Raw genomic sequence first — 20,410 nt, 5'->3', positions numbered from 1 at the left:
AAACGAGTTGAACACATGGCGTTGTATTTCTTTGCTCGATCGAGCGAAAGAGCATGCCCACACGTCATCCAGCCAGCGTGAGAAAGAACACGCCCATCAAAGTTCAGGTGTGTTTGTTTGCTCACTGCATTTGGGTGATGAATGTCATATAAACGTGGATATAACGCCAGATTTGGAGATCGTTTGAAACTGATAGATTGAGCGGTCCAAGTGCTAAAAGATGCATGACATGAACCGCACATGTAATCGGCGTGTAAGTGCGTTTTAAATAAAAAATGGTAGTTAAAGGTTCCACAGAACTGTTAATTTTCCTGAATTCTTCCAAATATCTTCTTTCGTGTTTATCATATTTTTCCACTGTGGTCATCAACGGTGCCTCAGGAATCTCAGTTGCTGACATTCATCAGGTATCTTTCTTTGCGTTTAAGAAAACAAAGAAATGCATACAGCTTTGGAGCAACTTGAGGATGAGTAATTCATGAAAGAATTTCATTTTTGGGTGTAATATGGAGTTCATCTAGCACATCTTCAGATCAAAAATGAATAAGTCACGGACAGGAAAGGAATTCAGATTCTCATTTGGAACCAAACCTTCAGCTGCAGTCGGCAGATATGATTCTGGACAGTTTCAATGTGATGATACCTTACAACCTTTCCACATGTTAAAACTGTAAATTCCCCATTCTTTCCTGTATTCCTCCAAAGCTTTGAGATCTACAGCGCAACTAAATGGGTATTTTAGGATGTGTGTTTACTCCAGGAGTAAACATCGTGTCAGGGGCTGCTCCCTGCACATTTGTATCTGCCACACGCAACATGTTTAAATCACACGAGAGTCGCTGCCGCAGAGGATTCGGCCAGGGGTGTATGCAGAGGAAATGCAGCAGAGGAACTCCCAAAGGAAGAGAGAGAGTTCTCAACCCCTGCAGAATTAGAAAGATCACACAATTCTGAGAGTCTCACAGATATTATCGTTTCCTATTTGATGGTCTACTGATTTTATGTCTCATCACGTGTCCATATGTTCCCTTTGATGGCATCTTGTCTGAGAAGGAGAGCGTCTTTGGTCGAGTCTATCTTGGAAAGCCCATGCTCCAGGGATTCATTAAGCAACTGTTAATTGCATTTTGTTCAGGAATGAGAGAAATGTCTTCTCCAAAACTCACACGGCCACAGCTACCTGCATCTACTTACAATACCCGAAAGAAAAATGACCGCAGTCAGGCACTTTTCTCTTTCCTGCCCTCGGCGGTCATAAACTGCGAGTTATAAACTCTGCTACAGGGGGGAGTATCGCGGCTAAGGTGTTTGATTTTGTGATTATGACGCTTATTGTGCGATTACGTTCTCTCTACTGAATAAATGGACGATTAAATAAATCTATGAAATATTGATTAGAGACATTAAATACGAAATGCAATGTGGGAAATTGGTCGCCTAGGGCGTAGGTCAATTATATAGACTCTTAATACAGGTGCATTAACGGTTCTTCACAGCGGTGCCATAGAAGAACCATTTTTGCATTTATATAGGACCATTCAGTCAAAGGTTCTTTCAAAAACATCTCTTTCTTGGTTTTTATAATCTGAAGAAACTTCTTTCTTTCAGATGTTAAAAGTTCTTTATGAGACCAAAATGTTCTTCTATGGCACGAAGAACCTTATGAAGGACCCTTTTTTTTTTAGAAAAGTGTAAACTAAAATATTGCCTGCTTCAGTTAATCCACAGAGTATGCCTCTGAACTGTTAAATAACATTATTAATCATCCAGTTCACTCTTAAAATAAAGGTGCTTAGATGGTTCCTCACAGCGATGCCATGGACAAACCATTTTTGGTTAATCAAAGAACGATTCAGTCAAAGGTTCTTCAAAGAACCATCACTTTCTTACTTTTTATAATTTGAAAAATCTTTTTTGCTACTGATAACCTTTTGTGAAACAAAGGTTCTTCGGATGTTTAAGGCTCTCTATGGAACCAAAAGGTTCTTCTATGGCATCGAAGACCCTTTGGAAGGACCCTTTTATTAAAGCGTGTAGTTTTGTAGTCATTATAAAAAATATTGCCTGCTTCATTTGATCCACCAGAGTCTTCCTGTGAAATAACATTCTTAATCATACAGTTCATTCTTAAAAATAAAGGTTCTTAAAAGGCTTCTCCACAGCGATGCCATTGAAGAACCATTTTTGATTCCACAAAGAATCATTCAGTCAAATGTTCTTCAAAGAACCATCTCTTTTTGGTTTTTGATAATATGAATAATCTTTTTTGCCACTAAGAACCTTTCGTGAAACAGAAAGGCTCTTCAGATGTTTAAGGTTCTTTGTGGAACCAAAAGGTTCTTATGGCATCGAAGAACCTTTGGAAGCACCTTTTTTTAAATACAGTACTGAAGAGGTGCGCCATCTCAGCTGTTAAAATAGAAATTCAACAGACAAATGTCTCATAGCTTTCCATAGCTGTTATAGTACAACTATAAATCAAATTGTGGCCCTATGATACATCACATAACATAGTGGTCTCCTCTACAGAAAACAATAAATGCGACCAAAACAGAACAGTCAGCTCACGCAACAGGATTGTAAAACACCAAACAAAACTGTGGTGTCACGTCGCCTATTAACACCTGTTAAATGATTCACATATTACATCACTGCTGTCCTTCATAGTCATCTTTTATGTTAGTCACTAACCAATGATAAGAATTAAAAGTGCAGCATTGATAACACAGTATCTAATCATTTTAAAAGTGAAGTGTTTTCCTGAACAACAGTGAATTTGGACATCCGATATGTACAGCATCTTCATATGCGGGTTTGTGAGATTACGCTATTGTATAAATCTAAAAATGTATTAGAGGTATACTGGTAAATTTGATGTACCTTATGTACTTCTTACCTCTCCGCCTGCCAAAAACCTACACAGACTTATTTATCAGGAAAGAGAGTGTCAGTGTACGTCTAAAAGTGTTTGAAGTGACAGCCTGTGTGTGCCATCTGAGCCCGGCTCTGACAGATGGGCCCGAGCGGTACATATGCAAATATCTCTGCTAATTTGCCCTCAAACTAAAATTGGGCTGACACAGCTTTTTGGCCAAAAGATTGGTCATCAGAATAAGGTTTGTGAATACTTTGCTTAGACTTACAGAGATCAGAAGTGAGGACAGAGAGTAAGATTGTGTAGTTAGTGTCTTACATGTAGTACATCCAAAACAACATTGCTATTGATTTATTATGCAAATCTTTATGTATTTTTGTAAATATTGTCTCCTATCATAATGATACACATGTGCTTTTTTATTTATTTATTGTAACTGTTTATTGTCTGTATATCCGGTCATTATAACTCTGATCTCTTGCATTTGCTTTAGCAACACAAAAGTCATCTCTGCACTTTTACAGCATTTTAAAGCGTTTCGCCAAAGGCGAGACTTCAACATTCTTATTTCATCTTTTCACTCAAGGATTTTGTTGTAGATGTTTTGGCAGGCCGGTGTATAATTGTCGGTTATTGTACTGTTTATGTTTATATTAGAATCTATTTTGCCACTGGCACCCAAGAAATGAGATGTGTGTACCAACAACAGCTTTGTGAGATTAGATATTTCGCCAACAGATGTATAATGTAAAACATCATTATATATAAAATGAAAAAGGTTTTTGCTTATCGTTGATAGCCAGCGATATTGAAAATTTGGCATTAAAACACTGTCACACGCAAACTTATATACACAGCAACTATTTAAATTGGGGAAGTTGTTGCTTTAATACAGTTCAATGTAACTTTATATTAAAACAACATACACAGAATCTGCACAAAACAAAGAATAAAAACAAATAATCCACAATATAATGTCACAAAACCAATTTTGCAGTTTTGTTTATCATATTTTTGTTTCTGTTATATCTGAATTCAGAACCTAAAGCGAAAAAAGTATCACCTATTACTTTCAAATTTTAACAATGACTGAATGTGTGGAGTTTTATTGACTCACGCACGTTTTAATATAAATACAAATAATGAAATTTTAATTGCTATTTGTTTTTTTACTCACGCTTTTTTTTCACACTTTTTTCACACTTTTTTTCACACAACGTTTTGATCAGAATCCTCAAAAAGCTGCTTTAAATAAAAATAAAATAAAAACTCACACCATTAAAGCTCTTGTCCAGAAGGCATGGAAAAGAATATATGAGAATAACTGAACACATGTAGTAACAAAAGTTGGCACACCAGACGTGTGAAAGTTTTTTAAATAAAAAAGTATTTTTGGAGCTCTGGTGTGCCGACTTTTGTTCCTAATTGGATTTACTCTCTTTGTTGAACACCCATTTGAGATTGCTTTTGTCCTCACTTTGAATAACTGAACACATGACAATTATTTTGATATATTTATATTATTTTTTACTAACAAGACTCAGAATACTTTTCAGAAGACGATTTAAGTTGACCCATAATAAATATAAATAAAACACTTTCTCAAATTGCAGTTTAAAGTGAAGTACGTTGATTTTCCCAAAAGTGTTAAGGCCTGTAGCCCTGTGTCACAAGACATTTATCATTTGTCTAAAAAGATTTTCAGCCAACATTTACTCACATTTTAAGATGGTTTAAGACAAACAGATGGGAAGAGCATTCGGGACATCTGTGTAAAAACAAGCGTTATTTTGGTGCTGCCTTTGCACATTTTTATAATATTATTACCGTTATTTCTAAAGTTACAAGCTAAGTAATCTGCCATCCATTCATTCTCTGGAATCGGCTTCATCAAGTGATGAAGCCGATTCCAGCTGACACAGGACAAGGCAGGGAACCCGGGACCTTTAATCCCTCTTACCTCATCAGTTTTAAGTGATATACATTTAAATGGGTCTTAATTATGCTAACAGCACCACCATGTCAACTACCTCTATCTCCAATTCCCTAATAGCCAGTCACTTAATACAGTGTCACTTAACTGACTGTGGAAGCTCTTAAAGAACCTGGATGCACTAGTGAGGATTACATTTCAATCACAAAGACATACTAACTTATTGATCAGCGTTGCAGCGAATCGCAATTGTGTCAAAAGTAGACTTCAATTGTTTCAAAGTGCTTTGAGTGATTCTAATAGGTTTCATTTCTTCAGGGTCAATTACACAGTGTTAAGAGTGGAGCAACTTTATTTGAACGAGTTTGGTTTTGAAGAATTTGAATTTAATGCTGGGGCCACACCAGAAGATTTTTTGAACTCATATAAGAGTCTTTAATGGGGAGAGACATCCTAGAGTTAATCATTTTTCTCCTATGATGTGTGGTGCGCTGTGATGCGACAAGGAAAGCACGCCACACACCAACAGATTTTCAAACAGAGTCCTGACTGTGAACACAGGAAATCTCAGAATAAGTTCTTTATTATTTCAATGTAAGCTTTGTTTGTTATATATGTGTTAAATATTAACAAATGTGTCTCTATAACATTTTATGTCATATTATTCATCGTAGAGAAATTGCTCAAGCAGCGTCGTCTGAAGCATTTAAGGTGGAACAGCTCTAGATATAATTTTGTTGCAACTCAAATATTGTTGTCTTTATGTCTTCACATCAGGATTTCTGATCGTATATATTCAACATGTTTTAAGATTAGCGATCGGGGCGGCACTGATGTTCTTCCGATCAGGTACATTCACTCTTAACACACATCACACCACAGGGAAATCTGATAAGATCATCTTTAGAGCTGTTTAAGATCATCAGGACTTCACCTAGGACTGTCGGTAGGGGAGAAATCTGCCCGATTATCTTTTGGTGTGGCCCAAGCATAAGGGGTAGTTTACCCCAAAATAAATTACATTTTTCCCCCCTCGTGTCATTCCAAAGCAGTGTGATTTCTGATTTTTCTGTTCTGGAAGAAAATAAGATATTTGGAAGAATGTCAGTAACCAAACCGTGTTAATTCACATAGACTTCCGTTGTATGAACACAAAACCATGAAACCTTTCTCAAAATATCTCCTTTTGAGCTCCACAGAAGAAAGAGTCATAGAAAGGTTTTGAATGACATGAGGGTGAATAAATGATGACCAAATTTTATTTGGGGGTGAACTGTCCCTTTAAGACCATTCCTGCTGCTTAGTTTGTACACTCTTAAAAATAAAGGTGCTTAAAATTTTGGGTTTCGCAAAGAACCATTTAGTCAGAGGTTCTTTAAAGAACTATCTCTTTCTTACCTTTTTTTAATGATTTTTTCACCACAAGGAACCTTTAATGAAACAGAAAGGTTATCTGGGTGTTGACGTTTCTTTATGAAACCATTTAGACAAAAAAGGTTCTTCTATGGCAACGTGAAGCACCTGAATTCAGGAAATGCATTGATGCACTGATATAAAAATAAATGTCAATGCTCTCTAAGTAGCTTTGAATAAAAGTGCCTGCCGAAACGTGTAAATATGTTGTTGTGCTCCTAAACAAAAAACATAATTCACTTTCAGCATCACACACTCTGTCTCTGAGAGACAAACACTGCGCCCTGTAAATTACCCCGGAGAAGTCTGCCTGACCTCGATCACCGGTCCACCTCTTGTGAATGGCAAATGAAAACCTCAGTAACACAAGCAGGTCTAGGAAAGATAACACTGGTCTGGAGACCCAAACAGAAACAACAGCGTCATGTTATCACCCTCTCATATCACAACAGCTTTGAGCGACCTACTGAGGGAGAGCCTAACTTATTCATCACCTGCCGTCCGAGTTCAACATTATGGACACGTGTTATATCAGGACAAACTCACATTTGATCTTCATAGATATGTCATGATTCTGCTCATCGTCGACTATTACAAGTATAAGGAATAAAAACATAGAATTGTGTGAATGTTCAACAGTAAATAATCCCCAAATTTCTTAGATTTTAAAGATTATAAGACTTTTAAAGGAGTAGTACACTTCAAAATTTGTCCCCGTTCACTTTCCATACTCATTTTATTTCTACTAGGGAAAGTTAATTTTGAAGTGAACTACTCCTTAAAAGATATTCTGTGTTAGCAATTTTTTAAACCGTTCACTAAACTGGAACTGATCAAAGCGCTCAAAATAAAAATAAATACCAAATAGAAAATAGAAAATACATAAAAAGGACTAAGAAAGAAAGTTACATCTAAAAGTATTACACAAAATGATTAGACAAAATTCTACATACAATGTGGTGTTAATATGTGAATGTCTGTACATGAATTCATCCCCGTTGGGTCTCCTTCAAAATCCAAGCCATGAACAGTGTAAACACAGATCAGAGTTTTAGTGCACGGATGACAACAAGATCTTCGGCAGATGTGACCTCCTTGAAGTAACTAAAAGGTCAGTTTGATTTCATGCTTTATCTCATATAACGGAAAACTATCCCCAAAAAACAGCTCCGGGACAAACTATGTAAACAGCGCTTCTCACGATGGGACCAATGACGTCAAACGGTGGTGACCCGGCGGACGGTCTTCACTTCCTTACTGTACAGGTTTGATCCCCCTTGTGTTTGATTCTGAGAGGTGTGCTGTAGACGACAACATCGAGAACTTGTCAGTAAGAAGCCAAAGCTTTTTTTCCACAGGATATAAGTGAATCTAATGTAAACGTGTTTAGGAAAAGAATCCAGAGTAAAACCAGAAATGTGTCAAAACGTGTAAAGAGCATCTGTATATACTCCACAGACGCTGTACTGTCGTCAGACGGTGTCCTTATTTGTGCCTCAAAACAATAATACACAAAATTTATTTTTCAATAAATAGAATAAGTCAGTTTGCTCATCGCTCATGCATTACATATAATAACCGAATCTCACTTTTATTCAAATTAAACGTTTCATGACTATCTTCTATGCCTTTTCTGGGCAAATACACAATTTTATTTTACAAGACTACACTTTGACGTACAGTGACAAGTTTCACCACGTGGTCTTTGTTCTGTAAGGTGGTGTCTTTTATTTTGAAGGTTATAGTTTAATGTCATGTCCTATTTTGTTTAGCTCCGTCCTAGTGTTTCCAGGCGTTCCTTGTTTTCTCACATTATTTTGTGTATGTATACTACAGTGGTTGTCGTTGTTTTTTGTGGGTTATTGCTGTAGCGTTCAGTTCCATTGATTCATGATCATGTCTTGGATTATGTTTGACATTTTTTCTGTAACGTACCAAAGATGAGAATGGAACTAAATGCAAGTCAAATTTAATTAATCCCCCCAAAATACAAAACATAATGCAAAACATGATCATGAATCCACAAAATAATGACAACCGGTGGGGTATATATACACAAAATAATGAGGGAAAACAAGGAAACACATAACATCGAATTCTTACACCTGGAAACCATAGGACAGGGCTGAACAAAATAGGACATGACGTCATAATATAACCTTCAAAATAAAAGACATCACCTAACAGAACACAGACACATTACACGGAAGGTTCTTTTAGTTAACTAAAATTCTAGCTTTGAAATCTTCTCTGTTCATTGGAATCAAATCAAATATAGACTTAAAAAAAATTCGAAAAGCTTAACTTAAGGAAAATTGTTGCCACAAAAATAAACTGAAATACGTTTAAAGCACTAAAAGTATAATAATAAACGAAAACTAAAATAAAATAAAATAGAAATCAATTAATATTAAATAGCAACATAAAAAATAAACCAATAAAGTATCAAATATAAAAGCATATACCAAAATTGCTAAAACTTTAAATAAAATGAACATTAAAAACTAAACATCTAAAAATAAAAGCTAATTTAAAATATTAATAAAACTAAATAAAACTAGAATCAACTCTTCTGCTTTGTTTAACTTACAGTAATGATGAATCTCTGTTATGGGAAACGTGATTATAGGAAAGATTAGATTATTATGAATGTTATCGTTCAACATATAAAGATGTAGACTACAGTACTCTATTTTCCTAAAGTGGCAGAAGACTTTGGAGTGAGGTGTCAGAGTTTTGAATAATGCAGAGGTCTCTCTGTCGGTCTCTGTTTTCTTACCCGTGGAGGGCTAGTGATGTTTGTCATGCTGTCAGCTCTGTTGGAAAGGTCACTGTGTCCTGAACCTGTGGAAATGAGAAGCGTTTGTCTGTAAACCACCTACATATAAGCAGTGCTCCAATTGAAGCAAGTCTCAAAAGATTTTTTTTGATGGGGGTTAGTATCGCAATATACAATTTATACAAAATGCACAATATATTTTATAATGATATGCATATCTCTATCATAAGCGTAATCGAATTACCAGCAGGCTACCTCCTGTTTTGCAATGAAGTTTCTATGAAATAAGTATATGATGATGGTTTCACATATTGTTCTAGTGATTCCGAGCTATGATTTGGTATTTTCACCTGTTGCATCTTCAGCATGGTATCCTCTGTTAATCTTGCCTCTGGTTTCCCCAGCAACAGATGTTTCTATCCCATCCAAGTTGACAGTCCATGGAGAGGAAGAGCTGGACGAACAAATCCAAACACACTCTATTAGAACTGGGTTGTTTGTTCACAATAAGGGTAAAAGCATAATGTTTGTGTCTTTGCTTCGGGTATTTTTGGTTGTCCTGTGTTGCAGTAGGATTTTTGGTGACTAAGGTTTGTTTCCAAGGACGAAATGTCCTACCTGAATGTATTTTTTAAAGCGGTTTCTGTAAGAGAAGAGAGAACAACACACACTGTATAACTACACAAAACTGTTCACGGTGTTAGTAATACGCTTTTAAAGAAACACAATGACATGTGTTAAATATCATTATTACTCGGCTCGTTGGAATGCTTGATTCTGATTGGCCAGTCGCAACATATGCAGGTTCGATATTCCAAGATAACAACCTCTCAAAACTAATAACCGACTGTAACCCGGATGCAGCAAATCCTTTTTACATTTTTTTTTACAATTTAAATATATCTTTAAATAACATATTTGACATTATATTTACAAATGATTAAACCAAATTGCCTGTTTGTGACATTTGAACGTCGTTTCTTACCTTAAAACCAAACGGCTTTTCCTTTTCAGCATTCGGTATAAATGAGCTAATAATATATATTATAAATTCACATTTCGTGTCCAGTTTTTTCACATGTGGCGAGTAGCCATGTCATAAGAGTATAATGTAACGTGGATATGACGGCATTGACAAGCGACTACACGGCCCAGTGTCACTGTTTAGAATGGCGATTTTCGCACAAATTACAAGTAGTTGGAAACATTTGAGGTATTGTAACTACCCAACAAAATATTGAACACTGGTCTAGTGGTTTTTTGATATCAATTTTTTTACGAACTGCACCTTTAAAGTGGCATAAAATTGTTAAATTGCACAGAATGAGAAAATATCTCCATTATCCAATTTGACCATTACAATTCATAAGATTTTTTTTCTCCCTGCATTTCTTCTGTATTGGTTATTAATAACTTGGTAGATATTTAAAGAGACTTCTAATCATTTGCTTACTTGTAAGTTTTCGTTTGTAGTATAGGATCAGGACGAGGGCGACCAGCAGAACGACCGTACACACTATCACTGTTACTGCAATCACAGCCATATAGTCCTGTGTAGTTTCGGGCTGCACTGCAAAACACATTTCTACATTTATGGTCATGTGACTTACAAACACAAATTTGTTTTAATAAACAAATTGGACAATCCACAAAATGGATTGATCGTTAAAGAGTGACTCGTACCTACAGTCAGTTTGATGCTGCTGGTTTGATGTGCTGGAGCAGCAGACACCTGACATTCGACTGTGGTGCTCATTTCTGCTTTTATCTGAAGTACACTGATGGAGTTAAACAGGCCGTCGGGGTCCTGAAGATCACTGGTGTTAAAGTCACTTCTGTCCACAGCGATGTAGCTCATGGCCCAGGATACTGTAGGGCTCGGATACCAGCCCATCGCCTGGCAATGAAACATCACAAGTGTCCCCTCTTGAGCCGACAGGTCACCCTCTAATATGCTGACATTTCCGTTTTCTGTTATTACAAAGACAAAAAACGGATCATTTTGACAGACATTTTCAAAGGGATTTTAACTACGATTGTTGTGCAAAAATAGCGTAGGACTAATGGCGTATTTTTCTATAAAAAATAAATGTATCTAAGGGACCCTCTTATGTCTAAGTTTAACGACTTATAGAGGGTTCAAATGTTTCATGGGGGTCCCGGACCACCCCAAAATTTGAGCACCAGCATAAAAATAAATTAATGTTGTTGCACTGAATTCCACAGAATGAAACTAAATGGGATCTGCAAACAATCGACTCTGTACTTCACTAGAATAACATGAATCCATTTATCCACTTTTCATGCGCCAATGTGCCTGCAGCTTAACTGTAAGAAAATTGTATGAGCGACACAACGGTTGTGGGCTCCATTTCCAGGAAAAACACACATATTGATCAAATCAGACAAATTCTTAAATGTAATGTGAAGACGTGTGCTGTGAGTTTCCTTAAATGAAGAATCAATACAAGAGTCATTATCATTTTGCCAATGGGTTATTTGCTCTATTACAACCAATCTGTCCCTTTACTAGAACAAATTGATTAACTTGAAAAGTCAGGTTTAATGTTTTATGGCATTTGCTGGGATACAAATTCAGAGGGCATCAACGTCTGAGCATTGCTTCTTTCCAACAAAGACCGCTCTATCTTTTCTCCACTACAGTGTATTGGACTGGGAATTTGCTCCTTTTTCAATGAATGTATGTTGATTTTTGTTTATTGCTGTTATGGCGATACACTACTTGACAGCCAAAATGTCTTTTTAAACCAAAGGCCATATTATGGGCTTTAAATTTACCCCAGAGAGAACGAGACACAAAGCTAGATCGGTGGATTGTTATAGACAGCTAAAGGGTAATTGAAGCTGTTGCTTTGTCTTATTGAACCATCACCACAGCAATTCACTTGTAAAGGCTTTTTTGTACCTAAGCTAACTGTTTATCTCATACTATCTTTATTTATTTACACGGAAGATCCATATATGGACCTTTACATTATGCATAAAACTAAATAATGCTAGGATACTGTAGCAGGTCGCCAAAACATTACACAGTTTTATTTATCGACTAGCTTCAAACTTAAGGTTGTCATGGGTGTGAGGAACCGCATTGAAATATGTTCAAACATGCACTATGATATCAAGTTCCAATAGAAAATATATTTTGTCGAGTTTTCATTAATAACTACACAAATTAAATAAACATCATTCAAAGCGCAGGCAGTGAGCATTGCAGTATGAAGCAACATTTCGTCTGGGAGAAATATGGATGGCCCTGAAAAGCTTTGTGAGCAATCCTGATTCCTAATTTACATCCTAAAGCCTGCAGCAAAGCTCATCTGTGGAGGAAAGTCATGTCTGAAGAGCGGATGAGAGGGGGGCCACCTCTAGATTCACATCCTATTTGTCTTTACGGATATCATATTATAATAATAGCACTTTATTTAGCTGATGAGAAAATGTATTTGGAAAACAGGAAAAATGTTTGTCTTGATAAAGAACATTTATTGGGTTTGCTTGCGTTTGTTGGGATGGTTTATTCCTGCCCACGTAAGTGGATGGGAGTCTTTTGTAATGGGATGAGAGGGAAGAATTTGCAGTGCCCAAGAGATTTGTGGCCGACCTCCAACTGTGCGTCTACCCCAATGTGCCACAAATCACAGCAGGAGATGCTGACTGCTGAAAACGACAAGATGACCAATTCATTCAAACGCACCCACACTTCCAGTGGAAATGCCTCTATTAACCGCACAGAGTTCTTATATTTATTTAACAGAATGTAGGGCGTATAAGAAATGTCAAACAAAGCAAGTCTTATCTGCTTTAAAGCAAAATGCACTTTGCTTTAAGGAGGCTCGAAAAAGTTTTGACCTGTCACACAAGTCAATCTAAAAATATGAAATCTATAATTGCTTTCCTGTGGCTCAGTGGTTAGTGGATAAAAGCGTCTGTCAAATGTATCAATATAATGTAAATGTATAATAACCAATCAGTGAACCTTATATACGTGACTTTATGTAGATAAATGTGTTAGTGACTTCTGACGGTCGGAAGACCGAATGTCCACGCACACATCACGAGCGAGTTTTTCTGAAAAGCGCACTGAAGCACTGATATGTGAATCTATGACCTGCCGATTTCCGAAGCAATCGCACAAAAATCTAGGCCAAAAACATGGAGTCAGAAGAAGAAATTGCTCTCTTTGTAGCAGCAATGGCTTGCGAAGGCCTAAAAAACTGGCATGTCAAAGAGTTTGCTTGAACAGCAGAGTTCAGCGAGTTTATCTTCCATTTCAATGGTCTAAATTCGCCAACGCTTTGCCATCTTTGTCTTTCTTCGTCTGTGGTTTTCCTTAGCTCCTGATTGGTCAATTTCAGATAGATCAACAAATCGTCTTGTTCAACCTCACACGTCACGGTTTCAATCCGATAGCTCCCGAACGTTTTCGACATGTTTGAAAATGATCGGGAGGTCAGGAAGCGCTTGTAAGGCACTCTGCTCTGCTCGTAATTCCAGGCACACGAGCCGCGACCGCACTAGCGTCAACGATTTCCAAGCGATTGAAGACAATCATCTGCGAACTCGTACAATAACTCGTACAAGGGCTCAGTATACTACATTCAAAATACGACCGTCTGTGACCTGATTTCAAACAGAATCTAGTCCAAACGACAATTCGTTTCACTTGTTCGCCGCAGCGAACCAAACAGAACTCTCCAGGAAAGTTTGTGTTGCCCAGTAAACACCCTCGAGCCACCATTGGTCCATGGCCAATACGTAATAGATGGGTGTGTTATGTAGCGCCACCCGGTCTGTGGGAAATATTGTGTCATTTTATGTAGCTTAAGTCATGTAGAAACAAAGCGGTGTTGGATTGTTCAAAAACACTATACCGTCTCTTAACGTATTTGAGCTTCGTTTTACCCCAAAACGCAGAAAGAAAGCGCAATTCGCCTGGACTATGCCGAGCCCTTAAGAGACACAAGCCGGTTCTCAAACGATAAGAAGCACTTTCATAAGAATGACTGAGAAATGGACAGATCAGGTGAACACTGATAGACCGTGAATCACAGATTAATGCCTCTGCTCTCTGTCTTAGTCTTAGGTTTAGCAGTTGGTATTTATAACAGCCTCAAATCGATTCCCATCCCAGGAGCTCTCGCACCAGCATTGACAATGTCATAGGCTCCGTCAAAACTGCCAGAGCAGCAGTCTTTACTCGGAGCAGAAACGCAGTGAAAAAAACCTTGGTCAATGGCTCCACCTCAACCGGCTCTTTTATATAAAGCCTCACAGCTTCTTTGCTTACATATCACATATTTGTGAATTACGTGTATTACATTTCACATTTCTGCATTTGGCAGATCCTTTTATCCGAAGCGACTTACATTGCATCTTACTAAACATTTGTTTCTATGTGCAATCCCTGGGATCGTACCCATGACCTTGGTGTTCCTAATGCCATGCTCCAACCACCGAGCCACAGGAAAGCTAGTAATCTTATTTTATTATCATTATACGGATAAAAGCACTTTTTGTGATGGTTGATATGCCTCATTTTTAGGAACGTTCCCATGACTCGCATGAAAAAACTTCTTATAATTTTCAAATGAAATAATCCTATTAATCAGTTTTTCAGCCAATGGACTCTATTCATAATCATTTAATTGCGTTCACATATTCAAATGTCACTACAGTTTTTCTAAACGTTTTATGCACATTTCAACACAATCCCATGGAATAACGTGTCAGTTTTACGATGTGGCTAATTCGCATGAATTCGTACAATCTCATTCCTACATTTTAGTACAATTTGCTTTTCGCACAAGTAACATTAGAGGCGGGGTTGGGGGTGGGGCTTCAGAACTGCTTTTTCGAGTAATCGTACGTTTTCGTACGATCCCAACGTACAAACTCATACGAATAAGCCGTAAAATAGTTACGAAATATTTGATCCTCATATTTGAAGTAGTGACATAATAAAAAGTGTTGTGGTTTCAATGATAATGTGTACTTTTCAAATATTATTTTAAGCAAATTTTATGTAAACTGTCGCTACATGTGAAAATACACGTGATCATGAGAGGTCACGATACCAATATTACCACAATATACCGAATTTACAGAACATCAGTTCTTAAAGTCACCGTGCAATTAAAAATAGTACTCATTTTCTTACAAAGTCTTGCAGTAATTATTATAAATGATTAATCAATTATTGATTTGGAGTTATAATCTTTAATCAAATTATGTATCACGCCAATATGAAGTCTCGCCCTACTTTTATTTTAAATTTCAGAAGCAGTTTAACTCGGATGTAGGTAAAGAAGACTATGACAATATTTCATGGTGACTCATTTTTATTTAGTTTCTTCCTTTATTTCTACTTTCTATAACTATTATGACACGGTGTGTTGGGCCCAAGGTGGGAAAAATGATTTCCTGTATTGTGCTCTTAAAAAAATGGCACATTTTGCTAAAGAATTTATAACATATATCACTGAACTTGTTTTACTTGGACAAATACCTTGTACAAACAGGGTCGAAGAGGGTCTGCTGGATTTCGTGGGCAGGAACTCACATCTGACCTCCTGCGCTTTAGGTTTAAATGGGGCATTCATCAGGATTAACTCCCACACTGAGAGAGCTGACGTGGAGTGATTTAACGTAGACACAATCTCATCACTGCCCAGAGGACCATGATGTACTGAGATGGTGAGAATTGTTCTTCCATCCAACAGCCACGTCATGACATCCCAGGATTCATTAGTGCTGCAGTTAAAGTGTACGGCACTATCCCGCAACACAGTAACCACCATGGGCTCCAGCTGGATAAAAGAGGCTACGGCTGAAAAGTAGAAAGATATCTATATAATGTGTTCCATTTTAAATTATTACATAATATATTGATTTTTATTAATATTAGGGCTGTCAAATGATTAATCATGATGAATGGCATCCAGAAAAAGTTGTGTTTACATAATATATATGGCTCTTTACTGTGCCTATTCATTTTGTATTTATAAACAAATACACATACATATATACAGTTTTTCTTTTCCTTTGCAAATAATTTACTTTATTGTAGTAGTGTTATAGACAAAGAACAGATGTTGTTGCCTACCAGGTATTATACATTTGTTTGAGTACATCACAACAGTAGAAGAAACTATGCCGAAAAGGAAATGTCCCTCAAATGGCTATTTCTACACCACAATTGGTATTGTTGTGATATGACTTGGTTAGTACAAATGCCCAATGATGTGTATAAATATGAATGCATGTTAAGTGTAAAGACGACATTAGGTGACTTTCAGACTCAATTATTACAATAATTCATTGCAATCATTGTATGGCATGTGTGTCCAAAACCAACATGATGCAGGCTTTTTATTTGATTCTTAATTTAAATAGAATTTTATTAACATAATACATCCTTTGGTCAATGCACAGAAACGATGTGTTAATGTATAGCCATTTGAATCCTATAGCTCATTTTGTCGAATGCACAATCATGTAGATGTGTAAACACACAAACTCTTCGTTAAGATAACATACTCACTTTGAATTGTACAGAGAAGCAAATTTAGCTGGAGGTTGTAGCCATGCATACTGTCAGGAAAACAGTCAAGCTATTGTTTTCTGCGAGTACACTGCAAAGATAACAATAATGGCTCAATATTTTTTCACACACAAATCATAGACCTAGACAATATAAACTGAGCTTCTGTGAACGCCGTATTTTTCAGTTCAAGTATATTTTAGATTAGATTAGATTCAACTTTATTGTCATAACACATATACAAGTACAGTGTAACGAAATGTAGTTTAGGTCTAACCAGAAGTGCAATTAGCAAGTGCAGGATATACAGTGTGAATAAATACAGAATACAATATTAGGAAAATACTATACAATGGGCATGTACTATGAAAATATGACAGTCGGTATGTACTATGAACAATATAGACAGAAGGCTATATACTGTGAACATTAATGTACAGGTGGTTATGAACAGATAACAATATAGACTATACAATAGTGCAAGTGACTTGAGTGTGCATTAGTTACAGAAATTAGCTATTAAAGTTACAGTGCAATAGATGAGTTGATGCAGTTATTAAAGGTAAGGTGCAGTACATGAGTTAATGCAGTTATTTAAGTTATAGTGCGATACATGAGTAGATGCAGTTATACAGTTATAGTGCAATAGATAAGTTAGTGCAGTTATTGAAGTTACAGTGCAGTAGATGAGTTAATGCAGTTATTGAAGTTACAGTGCAGTAGATGAGTTAATGCAGTTATTGAAGTTACAGTGCAGTAGATGAGTTAATGCAGTTATTGAAGTTACAGTGCAGTAGATGAGTTAATGCAGTTATTGAAGTTACAGTGCAGTAGATGAGTTAATGCAGTTATTGAAGTTACAGTGCAGTAGATGAGTTAATGCAGTTATTGAAGTTACAGTGCAGTAGATGAGTTAGTGCAGTTATTGAAGTTACAGTGCAGTAGATGCGTTAATGCAGTTATTAAGGTTACAGTGCAGTAGATGAGTTAATGCAGTTATTAAGGTTACAGTGCAGTAGATGAGTTAATGCAGTTATTAAGGTTACAGTGCAGTAGATGAGTTATTGCAGTTATAGAAGTTACAGTGCAGTAGATGCGTTAATGCAGTTATTAAGGTTACAGTGCAGTAGATGATTTAATGCAGTTATTAAGGTTACAGTGCAGTAGATGCGTTAATGCAGTTATAGAAGTTATAGTGCAGTAGATGAGTTAATGCAGTTATTAAGGTTACAGTGCAGTAGATGAGTTATTGCAGTTATTGAAGTTACAGTGCAGTAGATGCGTTAATGCAGTTATAGAAGTTACAGTGCAGTAGATGCGTTAATGCAGTTATTAAGGTTACAGTGCAGTAGATGCGTTAATGCAGTTATTGAAGTTACAGTGCAGTAGATGCGATAATGCGGTTATTAAGGTTATAGTGCAGTAGATGAGTTAATGCAGTTATTGAAGTTACAGTGCAGTAGATGCGTTAATACGGTTATTAAGGTTACAGTGCAGTAGATGCATTAATGCAGTTATTGAAGTTACAGTGCAGTAGATGGGTTAATGCGGTTATTAAGGTTATAGTGCAGTAGATGAGTTAATGCAGTTATTGAAGTTATAGTGCAATAGATGAGTAGATGCAGTTAGTTATGCAATAGATGCAGTAATGCAATAGATGAGTTACAGTACAGTAGAGAAGTTGGTGCAGTTATTGAAGTTACAGTGCAGTAGACGAGGTAATGCAGTCATGAAAGTTACAGTGCAGTAGATGAGGTAATGCAGTTATGAGAGTAGTCCATTAGTGCAAATGAGCATTCAGTATAATATTCCTGGTGTGCAAGTGAGCAGTATAGAGTGCAAATGATGCTATGTGTGTGTAAACAGTCCGGTAGAGCAGATAACATGAAGTACTGGTGTGTACAGTTCAGTCATGAATGGCAGCCCTGTAGTGCAATGTAAACAATGTAATAGCAGCATAATAATAATTGTGCCAGATAATATTGTGCCTAAAATGGGGAAAGTTGTGTAATATAACCAATTTTGAACACTGTAAACCCAAATGTTCAAAATAATCAAACAGATTAAGTAATGTAAATGTAATTTTATTAAAGAAAGTTCTTACTTAAATATTTTAAGATCCTGTAACACTTTTTCATTTTGGGTAAAGTATAATGACTATTGTTGATTAAATTGAAGCTTTGACAAAACTCAAAAAAAAATGTTTTACTCCTTGGTCAATTTACTTAATTTAAACACGTTAATTCAACACAATTGGTCAAGAAGGATTTCCAAAATGTTTGAGTATTGCCAACTTATCTGGGTTTACAGTGAATGATTTCAAATAAAAAATGTGTATTTGTTATATGACCATATTTTACTCCCAAATGAAGATTATGATTATAATACAATAAACAGATTTTACAATTTTAATGTAGTCTATGTCTATAATAATGTATAGCATTTTTTGACCCTGCCGAGGGCAAGTGTGTTTAGAGAATGGATGGATTGATGGATAAAGATATTTTGCGTTTGCAATTACTATTCACAAAAAAATTAACAGAAGAAAGCAAACTAAAGGAGATGCTAGGCAGTGACTAACATGATCTTCTGTTAAAAAAGTAGAATAACATTATAAGGAGTAAATGACGTTAAATGCAATTTGTTTTTATTAAAAATTAAACCCGGATACCGAACAAGTTACTTTCTTTGGTCCAAATATGACTGGCTGATCAGTTCTAGCTGATAGTTTTCCTTCTTTTAAAATTTTCAACAAAAGGATTTGCTGTACATGTACAAACACGAATTGCCAACTAAAATGATTAAATACCCAATATCTCATGTTATCAACAATTGTTAAAGCTGCAATTCGTAACTTTTCCCTCTCTACACTGTAAAAAAATATTTGTCTTTTTGTTGGTCCAATTTTAAAACGGTTGCCTTCATTTTGAGTTAATTCAACTTCAAAATATTAGTTAAATCAATGAATTCCTCCCCGAATTGCCTAAGATACTCTCTTTGGTCCAAAATACAATTCAGTTCTTACTGATAGTTTTCCTTCTCTTAAAATATTAAACTATGTAAGGATTTGCTGTACATGTACAAAAACCCACCACACATCACAAAAGTGAGATCATTTTGAATGTGAATGAAAGTTTTTCCGTTTCTTTTTAGAAGTTCAGTTTTAGTTTGAATCACTGAGACTGTTTTTAAAAAAAGGTTGGAACGTTTTGTAAAGTTATACTAAGTTTTCAGCTATAAGTAAATTGTAATATTCTGTGATTAAGCCGATGAATAGAAAACATTCATCCCTCCAATGCTTTGCCTCTTTGATGTGGTATATTCTTACCTTAACTGTTCCAGGATGAGATACACGGTGTTCCAGAGACTTTAGGTCGGGCAGAGAGCATGCTTCCCAATGTTAAGCATTTCTTCGGAAGCTGTGGGATGTGGCCAAAACTTGCCAGTTAAATATTACCAAAAGCGAATCTGTTTTTAGCCATGAGCTGAAAACAACAAATGGTCACCGGCTGGCCAATACTCATGCCTGGGAGAACAATGTGTTATAACAGTTTCCAAGAGGGTTGAACAGAATTGAATGTGTTATTTTAAACCCTATAACAGATATTTTCAGTGCATACTAATGTAGGCTGATATGTTATTGACAATCTTAACCTTGAAAACCTTAGAAAATCATTTTTAGCAATGTGATCTTCTGATAACACACACAAGTCATTGTCTCTCACTTAACTCTATAGGGATTTTCAGTAAGGTCACATCCTGTTTATTGAATAGCCAACAGCACCACCCATGCTGAATGCTATCCCATAAATACACACAATATGTCAAGAATAGAACAGAATAGACTAG

General features: G+C 36.3%; 1 protein-coding gene across 3 annotated transcripts; it reads right to left on the bottom strand.

Annotated features, from left to right (window-relative positions):
• Window positions 1-4,211: 4,211 nt before the first annotated feature.
• igsf5b (immunoglobulin superfamily, member 5b) lies at window positions 4,212-19,945 on the bottom strand. 3 transcript variants are annotated; one of them, XM_056756123.1, is made up of 9 exons: window positions 19,890-19,945; window positions 16,562-16,652; window positions 15,527-15,847; window positions 10,684-10,971; window positions 10,454-10,570; window positions 9,619-9,643; window positions 9,351-9,454; window positions 9,001-9,065; window positions 4,212-7,522 (listed from the first exon to the last, which is right to left on the bottom strand). In XM_056756123.1, the coding sequence occupies exons 2-9, from the start codon at window positions 16,608-16,610 to the stop codon at window positions 7,439-7,441; spliced, it is 1,053 nt and encodes a 350-aa protein (XP_056612101.1). In that variant the 5' UTR covers window positions 16,611-16,652; window positions 19,890-19,945; the 3' UTR covers window positions 4,212-7,438. The 3 variants fall into 3 exon arrangements, 2 of the variants coding, with proteins under 2 accessions (XP_056612101.1, XP_056612103.1); XR_008907432.1 differs by having other exon boundaries at window positions 7,452-7,522; window positions 10,454-10,565; XM_056756125.1 differs by lacking the exon at window positions 4,212-7,522 and having other exon boundaries at window positions 8,867-9,065; window positions 10,454-10,565.
• Window positions 19,946-20,410: the final 465 nt, after the last annotated feature.

Source organism: Triplophysa dalaica, chromosome 9 (assembly GCF_015846415.1).
Source record: "Triplophysa dalaica isolate WHDGS20190420 chromosome 9, ASM1584641v1, whole genome shotgun sequence".
NCBI classification, from domain to species: domain Eukaryota; kingdom Metazoa; phylum Chordata; class Actinopteri; order Cypriniformes; family Nemacheilidae; genus Triplophysa; species Triplophysa dalaica.
The sequence above is the reverse complement of the archived record's forward strand: the minus strand, read 5'-3'. Positions and strand labels throughout refer to the sequence as shown.